The 24,755-nt window shown below is 30.6% G+C and overlaps 1 protein-coding gene across 3 annotated transcripts in view; it reads left to right on the forward strand.

The window, feature by feature from the left end:
* LOC140671123 (uncharacterized) overlaps positions 1 to 24,755 on the forward strand; it is a 58,009-nt gene that overhangs the window by 25,142 nt on the left and 8,112 nt on the right. For all 3 annotated transcript variants that reach the window (XM_072902238.1, XM_072902237.1, XM_072902236.1), the window contains 2 exons: positions 23,385 to 23,446; positions 23,563 to 23,686. In XM_072902238.1, the coding sequence (XP_072758339.1) occupies positions 23,385 to 23,446; positions 23,563 to 23,686 (186 nt within the window). The remainder of the gene's footprint in view (positions 1 to 23,384; positions 23,447 to 23,562; positions 23,687 to 24,755) is intronic.

The raw sequence follows: 24,755 nt of genomic DNA on the forward strand, positions 1-24,755 counted from the left end.
TTTAATATTATATTATATGTTTCTCAGTAATTGAGACTTTATTTTATTTTCGGTAAAATTTAAAACTTTTTAATTTTTATTTTTATTTATTTATTTAATTTATTTTAGTTTTAACTTTAATTTTAAATTTAAATAAATATAAATTAAATATATAAATATAATATTAATATAAATACAATATAAGTGTAAGTTTAAGAAATATAAATTAAATATTAATTTAATAAAAATTGAAATATAAAATTAAAAATAATTATTGAATAAAGAGATCTGCCTTTTTTCAAAGTCTTGCGACGCGCTTATGTCATTGATATGATTTCTTGCTTTTTATAATGCAATTACATAACAGTTAGAAGATTCTTGAAAAAGATGGGAAAAATAATTAATTTTAAGACTTCTGTGAGTTAATCGAGCGCGAACATAAGTCGACGTGTTATTCCAATAATGCGAAGATGAATTTCTTTTATATAATTCTGTGTAATCTTTAATGCGCTTTTCATTTGACATATGTATGTACAATGCAAACGATTGGCTTTCACTTCGTTCATGTTCGATCGAGTTGCGATACGCAATAATCGAAAATTCACATTCATTCTGCGAACACAGACATCCGATTCGAATACAATTGTCGTTGTATTTGAATTATCGCCGCATTCAAATGAGAAACCTTTCGCGAAATGTATATAATTTTTCATACAATTATTTTTCTGAAAATTTTACTATTATATATTTGCAGAGAGAAGCACTAAACTTGCAAATCGCGAATTTTAATGGCATGTAATAATGTGGAATTATTACTTTACAAATGTCGTAATAATGTCTTTTTTTTATGGTATGTATAATACTGTAACAGATACCGGACAGATCTGTCAAAAATCGAGATAGACAACAGCTGATTCGAGAGTTTAATCGCGTTGATACAGATTTCTTCGACTTCTGTCTCTTTCCTCTCTTCTTTTCTTTCCCTCTCTCCTTCGGTGTCTCACTTTTCTTCTTACGTAACCGCGTAACTCCGGCGCAAGGATGCGGTTAGACCTTTCGAAGCGTGTCTCTCTTGGTGCCGATGTCACGTAAGCGTACATTAGTCAGTCACGATCTTAATTTCACTCTGTCACGTGGTCGGACAATTATCGTACACGGTCGGGCACGCACTTTTCGCGACAAGGTTTAAAATCGAGAAATTAAATAGTGAATGACGATCGAATTGCTTTAGCTTAGTAATTTGCACCTGTCAATGTTATTTTAACAATAAGAATTATACAGAATTATTTGAGAATTTTTTGTTGTTCAAGAAAATGAAATTAAAAACAAATCGCATATAATTTGTTTGAAATATTTTTTAGCAAATTGCTGAAAGCAATTTTAATAATTAAATTATTTAAGCCGATTAAGTTAATCGGAATTTGATGAATCTAGAATAAGAGATAGATAAAGAATATAAATTTATTTTAATTATTCAGATTTGCTTAAAAAAACATTTTCAAAGTATTTTATCAATATTATTAAAATACTATGAATATTCTACTTTGATTTTCGATTGAAAAATGTATTTAAGATACCTTTATAATATTTTTTTAAATACACTATATTAATATTAATCGCATAAAATGAATGATCTGTAAAATTTTAAATCGACTGTCAATAGATACCGACTGTAAATTAATAAACTTTTTTTTAATTCGATTCAAGGAAAGGAACAATTTGTCTAAATTAAATGTTGAATCAAACAAAATCTTGAAATGTCATGGGCTGAAATATTTCTCGCGCGAGAAAACCAACTTGCAACTCCGTCGAGGAAAACAGCCGCAAAAATTCTCAAACGCTTTCATCGATCTTTCAAATATAAATAATGATTTAATTTATTGATAGATGGATACGTTATGATTTATACTCCAACTGAATATCGAAATCCGATAGTAAAGATAAAATTACGTAAGGATAATATGTATAACAAAGTTGAGCGATACAAATGTGGATAAATGAAATGTTTCCCGACACCTTCGTCCACTATACTTTCTTTTCTTAAATGTAGGTCAATCGACTCAATCCGTAAAACGCGTTCTTAGGTTGCGATAGCAACGCCCAGGTATCTTTTGCGAAATAATAATTATAGTAAAAGAGTTTCTCTATATTCGCAAAAAAATTTTTTTTCAACGCCACATTATTTTTAGCTTGAATATTATATTTATAATAATAATAATGTCACAAAAATATTTATGCAAATTTTAGATAGCGAAACCATCGTTTCGCCTGTTCGAATAAAGCATGTTCGCTCTTAGTTCTTTAAATTATAAATTTACTATAATTATCGGTGGTTAAATTTAATTGTCTCTCTCGAAACATTTATAAGCTTGCAACACCATAAAAAAATATTTAACATTTAGAAATAAATTTGCTGCAATTTCCCGATCTTAATTTTTTTTTTCGCGAAGGAACGAACTTCTGAATGCCAATCACGTCGCATGACATCTTTGATGACTCGGGATCCTATCTACGGATTTATCTGTGCACACCTGTGTCGGCCATTTGTGAACGCTCATCTTCTCATCCGTCACGAATTCTTTTCAGCGATTTTGCGAAAGGCAGAAAGTTGAACCCACTGAAATCCAAGCATTTATTTTGCGAAAAGTTAAAAATTATAATCTCTGATTTTAAATGTTTAAAATTAAATGTCTAAATCTTATAAAACAATTAATTTCCTTTTCAATATTTTCTATCACATAATTTACATAATTTACATGAGATTTATAATTCGTAGATTAGGGATTTAATTTTTTTATTTGAAAATAGAAAATTACTTTAAACATTTACTCAAATTGAATCACGCGAACCATTTAATGAATTTCCATTCTCTATTCTCGAGCTGAGAGGAAGTACGGAAACGATGTGCGTGAACGCATCTGTCTTCTCTTGTTGATTGCAATTAATATCCGTCGACACGGCAATACAATGTAGCTTCTTTCACCGAAGGCTTCAAACTTTGCATGCAGCGACCTTTCCTCTCTTTCCCGCCTTTCCCTTCAAAATTTCTCTCATTACTTCCTGCAGCAGCGATGCAATAGTGTCTTACAGAAAGTCCTTAGACAAAACTTTTCAATAAACAGACAATTATTAGTAAAAAATATTTGTTAAGTTTAATATATACATTTTATTAAAAAATTAAAAACTTTAAACTCTTTATTTTTTGACATTTAAATTAAATTAAATTAAATTAAATTAAATTAAATTTTTTTAACTAAAATGAAAAAATTAATCTAATCTTGAATAAATTTTTAAAAGAATTATCTCCTGGATTTTAATCAAAGTCGGTGCGATTTTTTTTAAATTATATTACTATTACATATATCTAAAAAGATAACAAAGTTTAATTGTAGTTATATGTTTATCATTGGTTGCAATTCGACTTTTGTCAGAGTTCGGATGTCCGTTCATTCTCAGCTTTTATGCTTTCAGTAGCGCGAGAGACCGGGAGAGGAGGGAGGAGGGGAGGGAGATGGGGAAGGTCGATGCCCTCGCGCGTTCCAAGATTGCATTTTATCCTTGTGCACTTACATACACGCGCGAAAACCGCAACCGCGGAAAAGGCGCCCGTTCCTTTCCACGGTTTTTCTCGGTTGTAACGCAATGTTAGTGACTCCCGTTAGGGGCTCTCGTTATTATAGTATAACCGGGGAAAAGTTGCGCCTTTTAAACGCGTCCTTGTCTTGCGCGCGCGAGCCGTTACCGGACGTGAGATTAATTTCGATTTTTGCATTCCGGTCACACTGGCCGGTTTGTAATATCCTGCGGCCGTTATTTATACTTCCATTGGAATTCCGAGACATTTTTTCGCATATCTGACTAATTGCCTAGCGCTTATATCACTGAGAGATTTCAGCTATTACGGCACGATCTAAAAATTCTACCTTCAGTCTTTAATCCTTTTCAGACCTCAATATATTTATTTATTTATTATTATTATTATTATTTATTATTTATTATTACTAAATGATGCGTATGTGTGTATATTGTTGTATATTTTACTTTTTTTAAAATGTATATGGTTTTTGAAAGCTCTACTGGCAATATACCAATAATGATTGACAGATTATAAAATTTCAAATGAAAAAACGGATTAATAATTAATGTATTACTTTATTAAAAAAATTAATTCATTTTAGAAGGAAAATATTCGTTTCTATAAAGATTCTTATATACGCTTTCTCCCTTCGAATACATTTCAGATTTCTAAACGCAAATTGATCACTGGAATAAGTGTACCATCTATGGGATTTTCTCGACGAAGCACGCACGAATAATAAGAAGCTAGGTATGCAAATTTTTATTGTTTAGCATCATAAAGAGGGAAATATATGGCGCCACGCGTATATCGACAGTCTCGGGAAAGAAGACAATCCAATTAATATCTCCGCTCGAAGCATGAACAATTTTAATTAATGCATAACGCCCGAAAGAAAGACAATGGAGTGTCTTCTTTCACGCAACTTTGCCGTTTATTAGCCGCTCTCTTTTTTTTTTCTTTCACAGAAATAGTCTTTTTATATCACCGTGGCGTGAAAACTATCAGGCGATTAACTATTGATTTTAATAAAAATAATGCGATATTTGGATTAGAAAAAACAAAGAAAAATATATGGTGATAAAGCAATAAAATATATATGTATAAAATTAATATATTAATAACAATTGAGGATATTTTTTATAATTAATATATATAAATTTAAAAAATTAAATAATAACATTAAAAATTAATATATATTAATAAAAATTAAGAATATTTTTTGTGCTTCTTAAATGTATGATAGACATGTGTGTTGTTTAAGAAAGACAGATCTCTCGATCTGTCGCTCTCTTTTATGTAAATTGCATGCTACTTGTAGTTGAGAAATGAAACACTCAACTTCGTGAATCGATACGCGTGAGTACTTTCTTTCACGGGAGAAATATGGGGATTGTAATTCTCGAGAGAGAAGATGTGAGACTGAAGAAAACTGTGCGAATTTAGAACGAAAGCGAAAAAATAAAAAATTGACAGGAAACGCCCACGTGCGTTCGTCTCGCCTGTCACGTTTTCGCGGCGTAAACTCGTGCATTTTGCAGCTCATGCGACAACGACACAATTTTTCCGCAACGTCAGGGAAATTTCGCAATTCACCAAGCGAAATAATGTCGTTTCCACGCTATTTCCTGAGAACTAAATGCACGCGTTGACATGCAGTTAATGGAAGGGTTCCCCTTTATAGAGCACGCGGTGTGTACGTAAAGGCGTCACAATCGAAGCCGCGTGAATTACAGGGGAAGAAAAAATGCACAGATTACAATGAAAATTGTACTACCACGTGTATACCACGTGCGTATCACGCTCGTTTTCCCCGCGAACGAACTATTTCCATAAAAGGCACGTTAACCTTTCGCGATTCTAAATTACCGTATTCCCTCGTAAGAGATTTTACTTTATACCATAAATTCCGCTTTTTCCGAGTTTATCGATTAACGTAAGGGAAAAAGAGAGAGTAAGAAAAAAAATGTTGAATAGCTATGTCATCGACGTCAAAAATAACTGAGGAAAAATTAATACAAATTTAAAAAATATATTAATTTTTTATTTTATAAATCATATTAATATAATTGTAAAATTAATGTAAAATAATATAAAATAATTTGTTATTTTACCTTCTAATATATATAAAAATAATAATATTATATATTATGACATAATTGTAAAATAAGTTGAATAAATTTTTGCTTTAATATTCTCTTTTATTATTGATCGCCATTCCTATCATTCCTAATAAGCATTCTTAATGTACATGTATCGTTTTGCGATGGTCGAAGAAATGAATGGTCAAGAAATAGCGCAAGGAACAATGACGGACATGAAGGACATTCCGTCGAAAGGGAGTGTCTAGAGTGTGTGTACATGTGTATGTGTATATAGTCATTATAATAATCTACTTCCTCTCGTACGAGATAAACTCTCGCGACCGGCTTTTCGCGCGCGCCCATGCTTGCTCTTATAGAAACGATCGATTTCACATAACTTCTATTCGTAATTAAAGCAAATCGAAAAGTATGACTAGGAGGGACTCGGACAGCAGTCGCGCGACTTTCACGCGAGTCGATTTATCAAACGTTCGTTGCATGTATGTATGTATGTATGTATGTAACACACATTCGCGACATTTTTCGCGCGATAAGCACGTTAGTTCTCATTGATTAATAAAATAAATTTTGAATTTTATCATTTGATAATTTACAATAATCAAATTTGAAAATGAAGGTAAGTAATATTTATAGAATTGCTAAATAAATGTTAAATAAAAATAATGTTTTACATTTTAACAAATCAAACTATTGATAAAATATTTTATTTATTAATATATTATTTGTTAATTTAATTAATAGATTAATTTATTAAAAAAGATCAATTTATTTTTTTTTAATATGTTGAAAACTTGCTCAATGCTTACGTTGGCCGTTCTACCCCACGTTCCCCTATATTTAAAAAATATAAAAATAAATAATAATATATAAATTAATTAATCAATTTATTTTTAAAATGTAATTAAATGTTTTCGATCGTAACTTATGTGAGCCAATGTTGCCTTACGCTAACTTTGACAATAATTACTTTGATAATAATTATAGTTTTTCATGCCATGTAATTTTATTACTGTCGCAATTAATGAGATTCCGGTGTTCTTACGAGATTCTGCGATTAAGGTCGTGCAATAATAACTCGAAAGGCAAATAATCGGATAATTTTTTCTCCATCGGATGAAGATTAATCACCACGTCGATGTCGCTGGAAAAACAGCGTATGCGTTTGCATACGCAATTGACGCGGCTCGCGCACGATTGTTTATCCAACAGTTGACACGTCGTTGAATGAATTTTCTCAGAAGACGCGTCCTCGCGTGTCATTCATCTCATCAGTCATTGTGAATGAGACGTTTGTATTATGTCACGCGCCTGCCGGAAAACGTCGACAATACTTTATTATAAATCGCTGTCTTCGTCGAACAAAACGCGACAAATCAAATAGGCAGAGTAAATATCAAACACTCATAAATATCATTAATTTTGTCAAGATGTAAAAAATAGAGAAAGAACTTAAAAATCGAAATCTCAAAGACACAACTGATGCTAAAATAAAAGTATCATCACAAGTCGTTTGTGTACTTAATTTCTCTCTTTCAAAAGATAAACTTTCCAGGCACTAAACTTTTCTGTCAACACACTTGTTTAACTTGAGTAGAATAAATATACAAATTAAAATTATAGATAAATCAGTGATATTAATATTCGAGAATATAATTAGATTTGTCGATTAATCTAAACTTTGATCGGATAAATAACAGGATATCTTATATATCGTCAAAAATCAGCGCTAAACATTAAAAAAAATCTATATATTTAAATTACTTTACTGATAATCTATATATATATATATATATATATGTATATTATAATATTTTTTGAAATTGTTTTATTAAAAAAATAAAAATTTTCTTGCACTATTTGATAAAGAATTTGAAGATTTAATTGAACAGGTTATTATTTACGTATACTGCTTATTAAAATATTAGCTATTTATAGTGAACGCTCATTATGTCGAATTTATTCGCAACATTTTCGAAGCGAAAGCAGCAAAAAAAGATTTTTCGTATTCATAATGGCGTGACGGCACTTGAGACGAAATATCCTGCGATCCGCGAGTATATCCGATGTTTCGGGGATAATGGAAGACTTCCGTTTCCTTCCCTCTCCGTGGCAGGTCTCGAATAGCAATGACTTCGTTGCACGTTGCTCGTACGTGATACATTACACGTGTGTGTGCGATCTAAGATTTCTCGCGTTCCACAATTAAGGATCAGGTCGAGAAAAATTGCTGCTGCACAATAAATCCAAATTCGTTTGTTCCGGTTTAGATTCGAGATCAAAAAAAAGTATAAATAAGAGTCGTAATAATATTAATGTTGACATATGTACAATTTGACATTATAATATTTGACATATGTACAATTTGACATTATAATATTTGACATATGTACAGTTTGACATTTAAAAAAATTTCTAAAAATAATTTTTGACAGGTCACTTTATCTCGTCCGATTAGAAAGGCCTCGTTTCGAAGGATTATAAAATCGCAATGCAATTTTAGCTCTCGTGCCAGCGAGAAATGAACTGGAAACGACACAGAAGTGCAATTGAGAGTCGTCACGCTGGTAACTCACAAGTGACCGGGACATTTCGTACATTCGAGTTCTATTTATTTCAACGTCTTTCTCGCGGGTATATAACGTCCGGGTGAGCCGGGTAATATCGGCTCTAGAAAGTGTTACGCAGGATTCGCACGAATGCAATCGGCGATATGCAACGCGGTGACGATATCACTTCCCCCGACATGTGTGTCTGATCGATCGAGAAGCGGAACGTGTAGTTTTTTTTTTTTTAGTACGAATTATTGTCGCGATGAATTGAAAATCATTAGGGCTTAATTTGTGCAGAAATAAACGTCAAACGAAACACACTTTTCCTCTTGTAATTATCGTAAGAGTCGATGGTTCACCCTCCGGCGAAAATGGTGAGCATTTGGCGTCTTTCTTTTTTTTTTATTTTTTTTTCTTCGCAAGATTGAATGACTCCAGGGAGAATTTTAATGATGATTATACGCAGCCGGGAATAAAAATCTGACACACTTATTTCCGCGAGTGGAGCTGGAAATCGCGCTTTGGATCAACGACAGATCAATGAATAAGAAATACTCAGCATGATATAGAAACATGTTATAGGAAAGATGAATTACTTCTGTGGCAACCTCGAGCTAATTATTTTTTTTACAGATCTAGATCCATGAACGATAGTATTGACTGTAAAATCGTGATAGCTACTTCGGCGCAAAAATATCACCAGGTGTGCAAATACTTGATTGGTACGTCATTCGTGACTCCAGTCTGTTCTCTCTTTATTTCCAGCTTTCTTATTTAAAAAAAAATTTTTTTCAAAGCACGTGCGACTCGAAATGTTCCTTTATTGTACATGTGTCATCCCGTTTACGCTAGATAAACGTCATTTGACCTGGATTGACATCGTCTCCGTCCAAGGAACATTCCAACTTGATTGCTCGGACGCATAATTATGCTAATGAGATCTTATTTATAGAAGACAATGTCTCGCGAAGTGGAGGAAGAGTGAGAGAGAAAGGACGACTAGTTTTCCTTTTCATTTATATTATATTCTGAATATTTTTGTTATTAAATAATGGGCTACATTTATTGTTAAAATATGCTTAATTACATTTTATGTTTATTTGCTCATTTAAAACCATTTTTGTGTTTATCAAATCCTATAAAAAATCACACGCATGAAAAATGAAAAATAGAAAAGGCTAATGTGTCTACTTTTAATTCGCCGTCATCCGAGCAAACGAAGGAGAAAAATTGAAGGATTAGGGAAGGGGCTCGTAAAATGTTTGGGAGAAAGTTTACAAAGGACTAGAATTCGGGTGGTGCTGCTTAAGCTCTCGAATGGAGAACGTTCTCATAAATATTTAAGCGATTGGACCGCCGTGACCTCTTCTGGTTTTCTTCTTCGATCCTCCTCTCTTTCTCTCTCTCTCTCTCTCTCCCTCTAATTGACTACAAAGTCTACTTCTTTAAATGCCAGAAGTTGATTCACACACGCAGTCATTTGTATTCCTGCCCACCTTTTTTCGACTTTTCCTTCCCGTTAATAGCTCTTTATTTGACGCGCTAAAAAAGTGTGTTTCTCTCTCGAGAAGAACTTGACAGAGTCGTATTAACTGTTGGTTTTATTTTTGAAAATTAAAGCACTCTTAAGAGAATTAAAGCCATGTGGGAAAAAAACTGGCTCTATAATTGACTAATAAAAAATTAAGTAATAATAGTGTAATGATACTGCTAAAAAAAAAAAAGTATCGAATTATGTCTCTTAATTCTATTAATATACCACGCTTTACGAGAAGGTGATATGATGAATGATACATCCCGTTACTTCGAGACTGAGGTCGAATACGGCTTTGCAAATCCAACGGTACGGCTTATTATTATCAAATCTCAATGCCTCGTAAATATAATGGAACCTTGACATTATGGGAAAAGTATATAATCTTATCGTCCGTTTACACTTTTGAAATCAGCGGAGGTCAACGATTACGGAAATATGCAAATTACAATATAATAGTAGTCTTAACTACAGAGGAATATTTTTCTGCCAATTCGTCTAAATTTTTTTACAGATATCCTGTCGGAATTTTCAAAAAAAATGTTGGAGTTTTCAGACATTTTTCTCTCAATACGTGATGATTAATTAAGAGAGATTGATATTAGATTTTATAATAATTTCTATTTCAAACTTAATAACATGAATATATTATCTGTCTTAATTATTGGGATATATAAAATATAGAAACATTTTTTATTTCCGATGATACAAGCTCTTATTTCCTCCTTCATGTTACAATATCTTACGGTAAAATTAATATAATTATTATTATTTTCTTTTCAGGAAAATTTTTGTTCTGTCATTGCACATAGGACGATGTTGAAACTTGTCCATTTATCTTATTTTCTTTAATACCTGCATTCTCCTAAGAATTGTATACACGCGTTTAGATTGAAATTCCAGTGTCCCGACTGTAAAGTAGCATGCAATAGCATTGACACGAGACGACGACACGCGATGCGATCCTTCCTCGTCATTTCGCGAAATTTATTTATCATTTTTCAGACTTCCACCTACGAGATTGTGAGCGGTATAAGTTTACAAATTGTACAAGAGTTATTATTCTCTTCTTTCGACCTTAAAATACCAGCTCGTCCGTCTCGCTAAAGAAACTAACTGTACCTCCTTCGGCTTTCTTCCTTCGCATTTCCTCGCTGCATTAGGCGACTGCAAGCGGCGTAATGCGATGACGTGTCCGTAGAAATGCTTAGAAATTCCTTAAGACACCCGACAAGCAAACTTATTATGTATAAGTTGTCCTTTTATAAAAAATTATAAAACAAAGACGAAAAAATAATTCTAAAAAAGATATATATGCAAATAAAGAGAGTTAAACAAATTATTGTAGATTAAGATAAATTATTAAATTAAAAGTTATTCTAGATATTATAAATAATTAATCAATTATTATACATATTTAAAAAATTATTAATATTTTTATAATAAAAATAATACCTATAAAATCTTTATAATAAATTATTAACATATTTTTAAATAAAAATTATAAATATTTTAAAAAAATTATTATAGATATTAAGAAAATATTTTTTAAGTAATTATTCTAAGTATGAGATATCTTTTGCACGTGACATTTAAATGTGTATTTGATTTATAATAATATTTGAATTCGAAAAGACAAATAAAGTAAGGTATAGATCGTTTTGATAAAATATATCTCCGTAGAAATTTTTATAATTTCTTGTTACGTTATAATCTTTTGAAGTGACTTTTATTACGAATTTTATTTCGAAAAGAAGAAAACGGTCTGTCTTCTTGCGAACTAACTGGATACTCTTTCTAATCCTATTTCACAAGATGAAAGGTAAAAAGAAAAATGATCCATGACCTTCTTGTCCCTTTACTATCAGGCCTAGATTTTGTAACGATTCTTTTTTTCGTGGACGCCTTTGTTTACCTTCACTTTCATTTTCGTCTCAATCTTGTTTCCGTTTCTCTACGATGAATGATTCGTAATTTCTTTGTACAACATTCTTAGAAAACGAATTAGGTAAGTCATTAAAAAATATTGGTTTGATTTATTATACAAGTGCGTTTTAATTTTCTTAAATATGCTGCACATATATTTTATAAATAATTATTTTTTTACACACACACACATATATATATAAAAAAATTAAGACGCACTTGTATATAAATCATGTCGATTTTTTAAATATCATTATTTTCATCACTAAGAATTATTTGTTTCGAATAAAATGACTCATAAAATTCCTTTATTAAGAACAAATGGTAATAGCAATAACAATACTATTAAATACAAATAAAGAATTAAATGAAAATAATACAAATTTTATAAAAAGTATATATATTTTTCATAAGAATTATAACATTATATTATGTTTATTTAATTCTTTATTTGTATTTAATATTTGTTAAAGGAATTTTATGAAATTCTTTTGTTTGTTCGAAACAAATAATTTCCATAGTGATGCAAATATTATTCTGCAAATGAAAAGCGCAGCAACTAGTGAGCAACTCATAACTCGCGGAAATGAAGCAATCTTCGACAGCCTTTATTAACATCTTAATTGGATAAACGATTTCGTCTAGGACGCCTTCGCGGCGATTTCCAATTTCAACAGCTTCCGGGTACGAGAATCTTCTTTCATGCATTCAATAATGTTAGAAATTTTAACATACGGCGATAGTCTTTTTCATCATTTATAGGGAGTCTTTGTTTGCATTATTTTATGTCGTAAATATAATTTCATTGAAATAAAAAGTATTGCCGTGCGAAATATAAATTGAAATTCTCTTTAACAAGATACTTCATTAATCACAAAGTGATGTAAAAAATAAATAAATTACACGTCTAAAAATATTTTTTTTTTTCACAAATATAAAGATTATTATTTTCTTTTATCTTCTTGACTTGATTAAAAATTCATACAAAATATATTGTGATTGTATTTTCTTTTGTTTTAAATCTAGAACATTTAAAAAATTATACCTCAATCTTTTCTTTTAAAAAGTGAACTGTCCAAGCTACTCCGACGTATAATTATTCAATCAGCATCCGCTTCCCGATTGATTTCCCAGATCGGTTTTTTCAATACTTTCTCGCGCGATGAATGCTCATCACACGGATCATTGATAGAATTAGCGTAATATCGTAACGTGCACAGCCAGCAAAGTAATAAAATTGCGTCGAATTATCCATTAATAATGCAATTTGTCAATAAAAAATACGTAATGCTCACGTACATATGTAGGAAATAATCGGATTCTTTGCTAATTGTGTTATCACGTAATCGATTCAGTAATATTCTCATCGAAACCGGCAATAAAATATTAATTTTGCAATATAAATTTTATTAGTCGCCGCTCTTTTTCATGATTCTTGAATTTTAATATTAAACGTAAAACATAATATATTGTATCGTAAATATATTGTATCGGTATTGAAAATTTTCGAAAGGATAAGTCTTGCCTTGGTTTTAAGCGAAATTTCGTAGTAAAAATCTTTCATCTTGTCTCGATTTTTATTAACAATTTTTATCTAATACTGAACACTTGTTTAAAATAATATTTAACATAATCTTTATAATATATAATAATTTAGAATTATTATTATTTATACTATTTATATGTTATTTATTTATACTCCAAAATATTATATGTATATATTCATTATCTTTATGAAAAGGCAATTACGTGCAATCATCAGAACGCGTACAGTTATATCTCATATTCATATAATTAGAAACTCGCGTACATATGTTGCACGCAAAGTTTTTTTAATCTAATCAATGTAAAATATTATATTTTTTATTATATTGTTGTTTTTACATATTGATTGTTTCTCAATTTTTTAAAATGAATATTTTTATTCATTAAATAAAATTTTTAAGTTTGTATAACACAGTGACTTTTTTCTCATGTAATTTACAAATATCATATTTTAGCTTTTTCAAAAACCAATAATTTTGACAATCTTAATCTTGCTATTGTTTTGATAACTAATTAAATCTTGATCGAATCTCGAGGCAAACAGAACAATATCAAAGCTGATCTTCGTATCTCGTGCAACTGTAATTAAATTTTTCCGCTGACAAAATTTCAAAACAAAATTTTACTTACTCGATCAAAGTCCAATACATATTTTCCAATAAATTTTGCATTCGGTATTTAATAAACGAAATTTAAAATCCAATCTATGGAAGATTCATGTGCTGTGTTGTACACGAGAAAACATCTGATTTTGTGCGTCTCGATACACATCGTAAATTATTAAGCAGAGGCAGGTCGGTACTAATATCGCGGACGTATCGACATAAAGGCAAATCTATGAGCTTGCGGAAGGTGAAAGGTGCTCTTCTTACGCGATTCCGCAATACATCGACGTGCCCTTTCGGGCCGTAATAAAATCGCGGGGGTCATATCACGATGCTTCCTCGTCCGTGTCATCCTCAAGGTAGCCAGAGATCGTGCAGATACGCGTAGAAGCACTTATACCAATGGAATGAATGAGCTATAAATGAATAAAGATAGAGCTAAGCATGTGATGTAACGTTATTAAATTTTGACAGCGAGAAGACTAATTGATGATCGACATGCTTGAAAAAAATATAATAAAGAAAAATATATATATGTATATTTCTTAATATTAATTAATTTATTTTCAGTAATTATTAATTTATTAATAATATTATTTATTTATTTTTAATAATTTTTATTTTATTAATAATTAATTAATTTAATTAATATTATTTAAAGCTCTGGCTTGGCTTTTAAGTTAATTGCAGATACCTATAAATCGAGCTGTGTTTATTAAATTTTGATGGAGAGAGGGAGTAATCGACATCGGATTGAAAAAATAATAGAGAGAAATATATATACATATATTTAAATATTAATCATTTTTAATAATTACTCAATTTAAATAGAATGATTTAAAATCTCTTCTGTTTTAGGCTTTTAAGTTAATTAAGAGGTATAAACCGAACTATTTAAGTATATACGAAGCGGAATAAATTATATGGCGTAATACTTTTGAGCTTAATAAATGTAGGTGCAACCAAGGATAACTGCGTTCGCGTGTTCGCTTTTAAATCTAATTACAGCCAAGTACTAATTAATGAAGCGCAACATCAACCTGTGCGCGAGTGTCTTAATCGTTCTCGTATAATTCCAAGATTATTACAGAAATAAATTGCCGTAAATAAAAAAAAAAAAAAAAAAAAAAAAAACGGGATGACAGGGTAGTAAGATACTGGATATAATTGATCCGCGCGCGCGTTCGGGATAATAATTTGATTTTCTTTCATTCGCGATCACAGTAATCAGCGCGGTTAAAGAATGGTTTCCGCGTGCGTGAAAAGTACAATATAATGTACGGTTTGGTGGAACCGGCGGGGAGGGGGGGGCAGGGGGTTCTCTCGCGAGAGAAGGAAAACTGCGGCTGAGAACCGAGATGAGTCGTAGCCGGAGGGGATTGAGCAATGGCTCTTTTGCCCGATGGAGTAACCTGCCGGAGTTGGACTGACGCTACTGTAACGGTAATATCACGGTAATGGCAAGCACTGGCCGGGTTGCGATAATCGGTTAGATACCTCGCATAGCCTACGTCCTCGTTCGAAGAATCGAGACGCATGCATGAGCTTCAGTTATTCGGTTGTCAATTAAATTGCGAAATTTCACGAGACACGAATGCGAGCTGAAATGTTATAATATTATTTATGTAAAATGTTGCGTGTGAATGAGAGGGGCTTGGCGAAAAATTTTATATATTTTCTGTCGCTGCTTGCTTGCACGTTATTACTTTTATTTTTATCATCGACAGGGACAGGTATTTTCTAAATAAGAAAAAATTGTTTGTGGAAAGATGATAACATCATCTCGAATTTTTATAAAAAGAAATATGAAAATAAAATAAGAAAAATATATTAGAGATAAAATTTGTCTAATTAGAGCAAATGGATATTCAATTACTTGTGCAGCTCAGATAAGTAAAATAAATTTAAAAGTTTTAAAATATTTAAAAAATTTTTTTGAAATTTAGTATAGAAGTTGATTAAAGGATAAAGTATTAATAAATTAAATTTAGGATTTATAAAAGGAAGAATATATAAAATTAAGATATTAATAAAGCAATTACTCTTTCTAATTTATTAGGAATTGAACGTAGAATTACATCAGTAAAAAGAAAATATTATTCTGGTTAAATATGAATAGAGTTAATTGTTGGATTTCCAGGGGAAAAATTATCTGGATCTCTAAAAATATATGAATATTCAAGATTAATAATTCAAAAGATTAAAATGAAAATTATAAAACTTAAATTATCTCTTATAGTAAAATAATTATTATGGAAGGGAATTTTATATAAATTTCTATTGGTTCCTAAAGAATTAGAAGCTTTAGTTTCATGAAAAAAAAATAAATGTAAAATGTAAAGCTTGATTCCACGTTATTATTTTTTTCTATTTTTATCATTGATAGAGACAAGCATGTTTTAAATAAGACAAAATTGTTTGTGGAAAGATATTAATATTATCTTAAATTTTTATAAAAAGAAATGTATAAAGAAAAATATATTAGAGATAAAATTTGTCTAATTAAAACAAATGGATATTCAATTACTTGTGTATTTAAACAAATTCTGTATAGAAGTTGATTAAAAGGATAAAGTATTAATAAATTTTTACGATTTATAAAAGAAAAAATACATAAAATTAAGATTGACATTAATAAAGCAATTACTAGGAATTAAACGTAAAATTACATAAGCAAAAAGAAAATATTAATTGGATTTCCAGGGAAAAAATTATCTGGACCTCTAAAAATATATGAATATTCAAGATTAATAATTCAGAAGATTAAAATGAAAATTATAAAACCTAAGTTATCTTTTATAGTAAAATAATTATGGAAGGGAATTTTATATATAATATAAATTATAAAAATATATATATATATATTTCTATTGGTTCCTAAAGAGTTAGAAGGTTCTGTTTTAAAGAAAAAAAATGTAAAGCTTACTTGCGCGTTAATCGCGATCAAAGTATTTTCTTCGTCTCTTTTTAAGCGTATGAAAAAAAAGAGATACTTGAATTATTAACATTCAGATCAACAACTGGTTGATATTTGCTGAGGACGCATCTTCGCGATTTATTCCCATGAAGGCGCGATTAATTATTCGCGGAAAGAAAGGGAACGCGAGAGCGAGAACGGAATTAATTATCGTTGCCAGCATAGGGTTGCGGAAGCTCGAGAGCGGGCGAAATGAATCTCGCGACTAAAGCTACGACGACTGATAATTAACCGTTAATTAGCCGCGAATGAGAGCGTATAAATTTGCATTTATCGCGTGGAGTCGTCGATTATTATCGACGCCAACAAAAGGAACGTATATTCCTACCGCTTTTCGATCGCGAAATTGTTTCCCAATAGCTACTCGATCGGCTCATTTCGATCACTCTTACTTTCAATTCCTAGAGATCGATATTAATTAAGTTGTTCGCGAAGGCAACCTATGACTTTACGCTTTGCCTAACGCGATCTTTGTTAAATCGACCTCCAGTTAATAAAATGCCTAAAAGATATTAAGTCTTATTAATATAAAAGGGAGAAATAAAATTTTGACATCTTTAATTGTCCCCCCTTATTTTTGCAACATTCTTTAATTGTCAATTTATTTAATTAATAAATCACTATTTTATTAAATTAATAAATTAATAAAATACTATATTTAATAAATGATTTTACTTAATTATTAAATTAAATCTGCCATTCATATTCAGTACATCAAATTTTCTATGAATGACAGATAATTAACGTCATAAAGATCGGATCACCTCCTGTTAAGAAAAGACTCATGGCGCGTGGGAGAAATATCTCACGTCATCTGACAGACTTATGAAATGGTCCACTCATCGAGATCACTCTGCACGTGAATAGACGATATACGGAGATAATTTATTGACGAAATCGCGGAGATTGTCAGGAGTCCGCGCGCGCGCCCGCGCGAAGACGAGTAACGAGCCGGCCAAGCTCTGGCAGAGATCTAAATGTCACGAGATTCACACAGGTATTACGCGCTAAGGGTTATATCACTGGCGAACGCGCTTCTTCTTCGGGAATTACGCCTCTACGCAGAGAGTGCACGTCTATATGCATACCTTATGCGGTGAGAAAAAAAAGGTAAGTAAGTAAGCACGCCCGCTTACTTACTTACATATATACATATCTAGACTTTTACATCTATCGCACGACGAGTTACACGATGGCAACTACCTACGGTATGTACATATTACAACAAGAATCGTTCCTCTTCGTCGTAGCCTCTTCGGGATATATGCCATTAAGTGAAAATTGCGATAAACGAAAGCTGGGGATTGATTATTATTGCCGTGCGCGCCACGTGCTTCCATCGCGTGCTTACGTCAAAGCACAACAACATCCAGCCAGACGGGTATACGCCATGGCATATATCGGGAAATAACACTGATGATGATGATTAACGACTATGTCGATGGTAACGGTGAAATAAATACGTCACTTGTGTATGTATGTATTTCTTCGTGAAAAAAAAAAAATAAATAGTTCTAAAAATATATACACACGTGTGTAATTACGCTATATGGGTTCCACATTGATTGATATAATACGACATCGCGATATATTGCACACACATAAATCATAACAAATCGATTTTATACCTGGTCTCTTTTAAATCGGATTAATATCTCTTCACAAAATATTTCCATACTTTAATTGCAATTATTTATAATTTTTATATATGTGTATATATTCTTCTCGAATTAAAAATATTCTAAATAAAAGATTTGCTTTCTGTTATTTTTGGAACCTTTAATGAATTTTGTTTTTTATATTTTAATTAAATTAATAATTTTTATTCTTTTCAGAGTATAAAAATAATTTAAATAAAAGAATGAAAGATTTGCTTTCTTTCTTTAATATAAATAAATTTTCTTTTTCATACTTAAATTAAATCTTGCAATATTAATACATTCGCTGCCAAAAATTCCTATACAAATCGAATTAATATTCCTTCATATAGAATATTTTTATATTTTACTGCAATTATATTTTTAATTTCTATATAATACTTATATTCTTTTCAAATTGAAAATAATCTAAATGGATAAATATATATATATATATATATATATATTCTTCTTGAATTAAAAGTATTCTAAATAAGGGATGGAAAGATTTGTTTATTATTCTTTTTGGAAATTTTAATAAATTTCGTTTTTTTAAATTAATTTAATATTTAAATTAAATTAATAATTTTTGCAATATTAATATATATATATATATATATAATATTCTTCTCAGATTATGAAAATAACTTAAATGAAAAAAATGAAAGATTTGCTTTCCTTTTTTTAATTATAATAAATTTCTTTTTTCATAAACTTAAATTAAATCTTGCAATATTAATACCCATACATTCATTACCAAAAATTCCTATACAAATCGAATTAATATTCCTTCACATAGAATAGTTTTACATTTTATTGCAATTATAATTTCAATATAATATTTATATTCTTCTCAGATTAAAAATAATCTAAATAAATATATATATATATATATATATATATATATATATATATGTTCTTCTCGGATTAAAAATATTCTAAATAAAAAATTTGCTTTCTGTTTTTTCTGAAAATTTTAATGAATTTCGTTTTTTATATTTAAATTAAATTAATAAGTTTTGCAATATTAATATATAATTTGGCAATATTAATATAAATTAAATTAATAAGTTTTGCAATATTAATATATAATTTGGCAATATTAATATAAATTAAATTAATAAGTTTTGCAATATTAATATATAATTTGGCAATATTATATATAATATTCTTCTCAGATTATGAAAATAACCTAAATAAAAAGTTGAAAGATTTGCTTTCTTTTTTTTAATTATGATAAATTTCTTTTTTCATAAACTTAAATTAAATCTTGCAATATTAATACCCATACGTTCGCTGCCAAAAATTCCTACACAAATCGAATTAATATTCCCTTATTCGGAATATTTTTACATTTCATTGCAATTATTTTAATTTCTATGTAATCCATTCTTTTCAAATTGAAAATAATCTAAATAAAAGATGATATTTGATTTGCTCTCTGTTCTCCTTCGAGATCATATTCCCTTTTTTATTTAAATTAAGTTATTAATTTGCAATATACCTTGCGCATTCGTCGGCAAAAATTCCTTGACACCAATTCAGAGTATCGACAAGATTGTGAAATCATGATCGTAATGACTTAAACGTTTAAATTTTTCGGATGCCAGGCAAAAAATGAAATCAGACGAGTCTCGCGGATCTTTCGTGCGGCAACCACGGAATACTCGATCGTCGTTCGCGATCAATGAAAGCAAAAGTCCATGGACGACTGAGCAGATTAGAGCAGGAGAAGTAGAAGAGAGGAGTTTCAAGGAACTTCGTCACAGTCGGCCGAGCGCGGTATGCCCCAGGAATTATTTATGAAATTTCGGTTTCTAGCATGGAATCCTGACATATATGTGTGTGTGTGTGTGTGTGTGTGTGTGTGTATAAGTGTGTGCCACGAGCGCGCTTTCCATTTCTTCCTCCTTTCCCTTTTTAGCTTCTTATACGCCAGACGCGTTTGCCTGGATCGATCCATATAACCCTTTCGGGCTCAGCATCCGCAAATCCGTACTTTATCTTGTCTATATTGCATACAGAGATCCGCAAATCTTATCATTTAAAAAGTCTACAAATTCGCAGTGCAGTCGTAAATTTTATTTATCTCAAAGTTTGACAAGTGAGAAAAAAGAAAGAAAGAGAGATTTATTTACTTCCATTCTTAAAGACAAATTAAATCAATCATCAAGAATGGCTTACACGTTTAATGAAATCATCCACTGCCGATTCGAGCGACATCGACGAGGATGAATATTCTTTCACCTCGAGAAAGCTATGCAGCGTTATTAACGACGTTGGCCGTAGTGAAACTGATGGAAACTAACATGACGTCGCGGTCAGACATCGTCGAACGAAAGGTCAGCATATGTAAAAAATAATTGGCGAAACATCCGACGTGAGAGTACCTTAACTACCGTGTCGTTGTTTTTGTTTCACACCGGCTTACATCATCTCTTTCTCTTTCTCTCTCTCTCTCTTTGTTTCTCTTTGCCTTTTTTATCGAAATTATTGCATAATCGAATGTATCGAGATCGAACGATTTTACAACGCGGAATATATTTTACACAAGCGCCACTTGTCTTGGTGAAAGGTCTGTTCGTCTTTGCAGACGTGGAAATTAAAAGTGGCTCGTAAGTTATCGAGTGCCGATGGTTTTCCACTCGTTTGACAGAATGACAGGCGCGACATGTCATTCGCGATCAAGCGTATTATTAAGCACGATAAAGCAAACAGGTGCGACTTGTGCTGTAAAATAATCAAATTGCGAAGTGGACGATATGTCAAAAATAATTGTAATTTATAAATTTATAAAAAAAAGATCTGTGTATCTAAAAATGGACAGTATTATTCAGATGCTTATTTCAATTTTTAAGTAAAATTATTTATTTATATCATTTTCAAATAATTGAATTAAAATAAAATTATTTTCAATATTTGCTGCGCGAGAAAAGAAAACTCTCTTATTCTCCTTCTTTCTGAAATATCACCGTACATGTGTATTTATAAATATATCTAATAATTATACTTTTATGTCGAGGCGTTATTAATGAAGCGTTATGCTCGATAAATCAATTATACAAAGTCGTGTTATATAAATGCTTATTGATAAAAAAATACGGATTGCAATTTGAATATCCAAAGAATTATTAGCGAGCTATAATTGAGTACGAAACGGAGTCAGCGTGACGAATATAATTTAATCTGACGGTAACAATTAACACCTGTCTGTGGCGCGTGTTAGATAAGCGAGGTGAAAGTTGCCTATTCTAGTGTCTTATTACCTTTTTGATTAAATTTTGTCTTGCTATATTTTTTCACAAGGCTTCTCTGGTATCCGGTAAAAAAGAGAGAGAGAGAGAGAGAGAGAAAATTTTTATTACCGTGATAACGCAAAACATATTTATTTTTAAAATTACAAATGTTGTTTGTTACTTTTCTTCAGAAATTCGTCCTAATTTTTCAAGCCCATCTTAATTAATATTTATTTAATTACGTCTCATTAATCTTTGTCTGACTTAATATAACTTTTCTTTTCTTTACTCTAATCGCGCTTACGTAATGTTACATTTACGCAAAATTACGTTGTACATATGTAACGGTAGCCGATCGAAATTACAAACTCGAATTTCTGGAGCATTAACCTATCGTCGATGCGTGACGATAGTTGTGCATAATTATAGCTGCAACTAATGCAACCGGGGTTCACAGCAGACCCTGGACCTAACGATTGCACAACTGCATAAATTACTGTCATAAATTACGGCTGCGCCGAATGTGGCACGGTCGCGAGCAGAATTTTATTTTTTGGAAAGAATACAATTTTTCTCTTATTATTTCGCATTCGATATACATATAATAACACGGGTATTATATATGGTTGGATTTAAATGTCTCGATAAATATAGCACGGGAGAACGAGTACTTTAAGCTTCGGAGGAAATTATAAATGTAATACTAACAATAAGAATAAACGCGTGTTGCCATTTTCTACAAAATTTTATTTTAAGATTTTTATTTACAAAATTTATCCACTTGATCTAAAATTAAAGAAAAAGAGTATAAATAAAAATTACGTTATCTTTGTTAAATAATTTTCTTATGTCTTCTATAGATACATTTTTATTTAAAACTTCAGTTACGATTGGCTCCATCTTATTTCGTGAGATAAGATTCAATAATTTTTAATTGGAAAATAAAAATGTAACATGATTGTGATCTTTTTTCAAAAGAAATTTGTCTGGATATATTTTCTACTTTATTTATTCCGTAAATATTTTATTATTCTACTTTCTGTTCCTTTTAATCTTTCAAATGTTATTTCGAACATATTTAATATTTTAAAATTTTAATTTATAATTTGTGTATTTTATACGTAATTAAAAAAACAAGTATTAATAATTTAATTTTATATCTTCTGTGTATTAAAAGGATTTTTAGTTCTTGACATTTTATCCGTGTTAAGTGTGCACATAAAATTGTTACGTTAAACGTTCGAGCATATTGCATGTGCATATCAACAAATGCATATGCATTTCACTGTTATACAATAATAATTCTACAGTACTGAATTCTGATATTTAAATTTTGTTTATCGAGTAATGTTTAAAAGATAAATAGCTTTATTAATACATATTTATAAAGACATTATTCAAAGCATATTTGTTGAAAATTAGGTAAAGCTTTCTCAGGAAAAATTGTAAGATATTTTTAGCATTTACATATTTTTATATAAAATATTTAATAAGGAAATTAGTCAAAAAACTGTTAAATATTTAGATGCGACATGCAGTTTTCGAGTTTATTAAAATACGTGTAGATAAAGTTAGACATATATAGTTTTATTAATATACTATAAACGATTTCATTTTTTTTTATAAATATAATAGAAATTATACATTATATACATATATATTCGCGTAATGCAAATTTCTGTGCCCTCACATCCTTTTTTTCTTTGTGTTTCAGTTTTCGTGTCGATCCTCAATCTCCAACATGGCCGTTTATTATGCAGCGCGGGGGAACCTGGCGTAAGTGTCTATAAAATCTAATTTAAATGAAATTATAGTCATTTACTCTTAAATGTCGTCGCGACGAGAAACTGAATTTTCTCTTTGCTAACTTGCCGGATTTTTGGCCTTTCAAGTATCTGGACTTCGACAACCTGCCGGAGACGAACTTCTCGTGTCAAGGAAAGGTGATTGGTGGATACTACGCGGATGTCGAGGCGGGCTGTCAAATGTTTCACGTGTGCACCATCGGCCAGAAAGGTAGTTTTATATTCTGGAGAGAGATGAAATCCTCAAAATACAAAAAAAAATTATTCTTATGTTGAGAATATCTTTATTCTCATAAATATGTAAATCTTGAAATGAGATTATATAGCGATAAAAAAATGTGATAACAAATTAGTTGTTCGGAGACATTTAATAGAAATGTATTTTTATTATATTCAAGAATAATTTTTATGAATAAAAGAAAAAAATGTTGGATGGACAAATAAAATATATTCAAATAAAAAAATTTAAGATAATAAATAATATATTCTTGAGGCCATTACTATAATTATTAATATTAAAATAAAATTATACAATATTGTTGACATTTGAGATCATCAAATCTTTCTAAAAGGATTATATACTGTTCTTTATATACATATAAATTTTAATTTGCTACTAATTTTTTTGCGTGCGAAATAAAAATCTCGATGATAAAAAAAAAAAAAAAGAAACGTCCCTTTTAAACGCTTTAAAATGTAAAATTTTAATATGAATTTAAATTCTCGAGATCGGAATCGCAGACGGGGAGAACGACTTTGCATGACGAGTCAAAGCCAGACTCTCGGGCTTAGGTCAGTAAACGTTCCTCGGCGACCGTGACATTCTCGCCGTAAAACGATCTCCCGATTGATTACAAAACTTGGACGGGACCTTCGGCCGGACCTTTCGAAACGATCTACTTATCATCGATACGCGCGTCGGCCTTAAATAGTTTCGCGTCGCTATTAATTATCGCGTCTAATTCTAATTTACCGGATCTCTACGTTCGTGACAAGTTTGAATCAAGCCGGAGATGCAAAAGGAGCCGACTCCGCGATCATTCGTCGCGATACGTGAACGCTTGACATATAAAAACGATTTGCATAATTACTTGTATAAGGTAGATTTTATAGACCGGATCGCGAGGTGAACGCGACGTGTGCAATTTTGTCTGGGGGAGTTCGGGGATCAAATATCTTCGAAATGGACTGCAAGGCACGTTTCTTCAAAGATGGTGAAATTTTAACGCGAAAAAATACGGTATCTTTATTTTTAAAAAATAAAAGGACCAGGAATAATA

The sequence above is a fragment of the Anoplolepis gracilipes genome, chromosome 11 (assembly GCF_047496725.1).
Source record: "Anoplolepis gracilipes chromosome 11, ASM4749672v1, whole genome shotgun sequence".
Classification (NCBI taxonomy): Eukaryota; Metazoa; Arthropoda; class Insecta; order Hymenoptera; family Formicidae; genus Anoplolepis; species Anoplolepis gracilipes.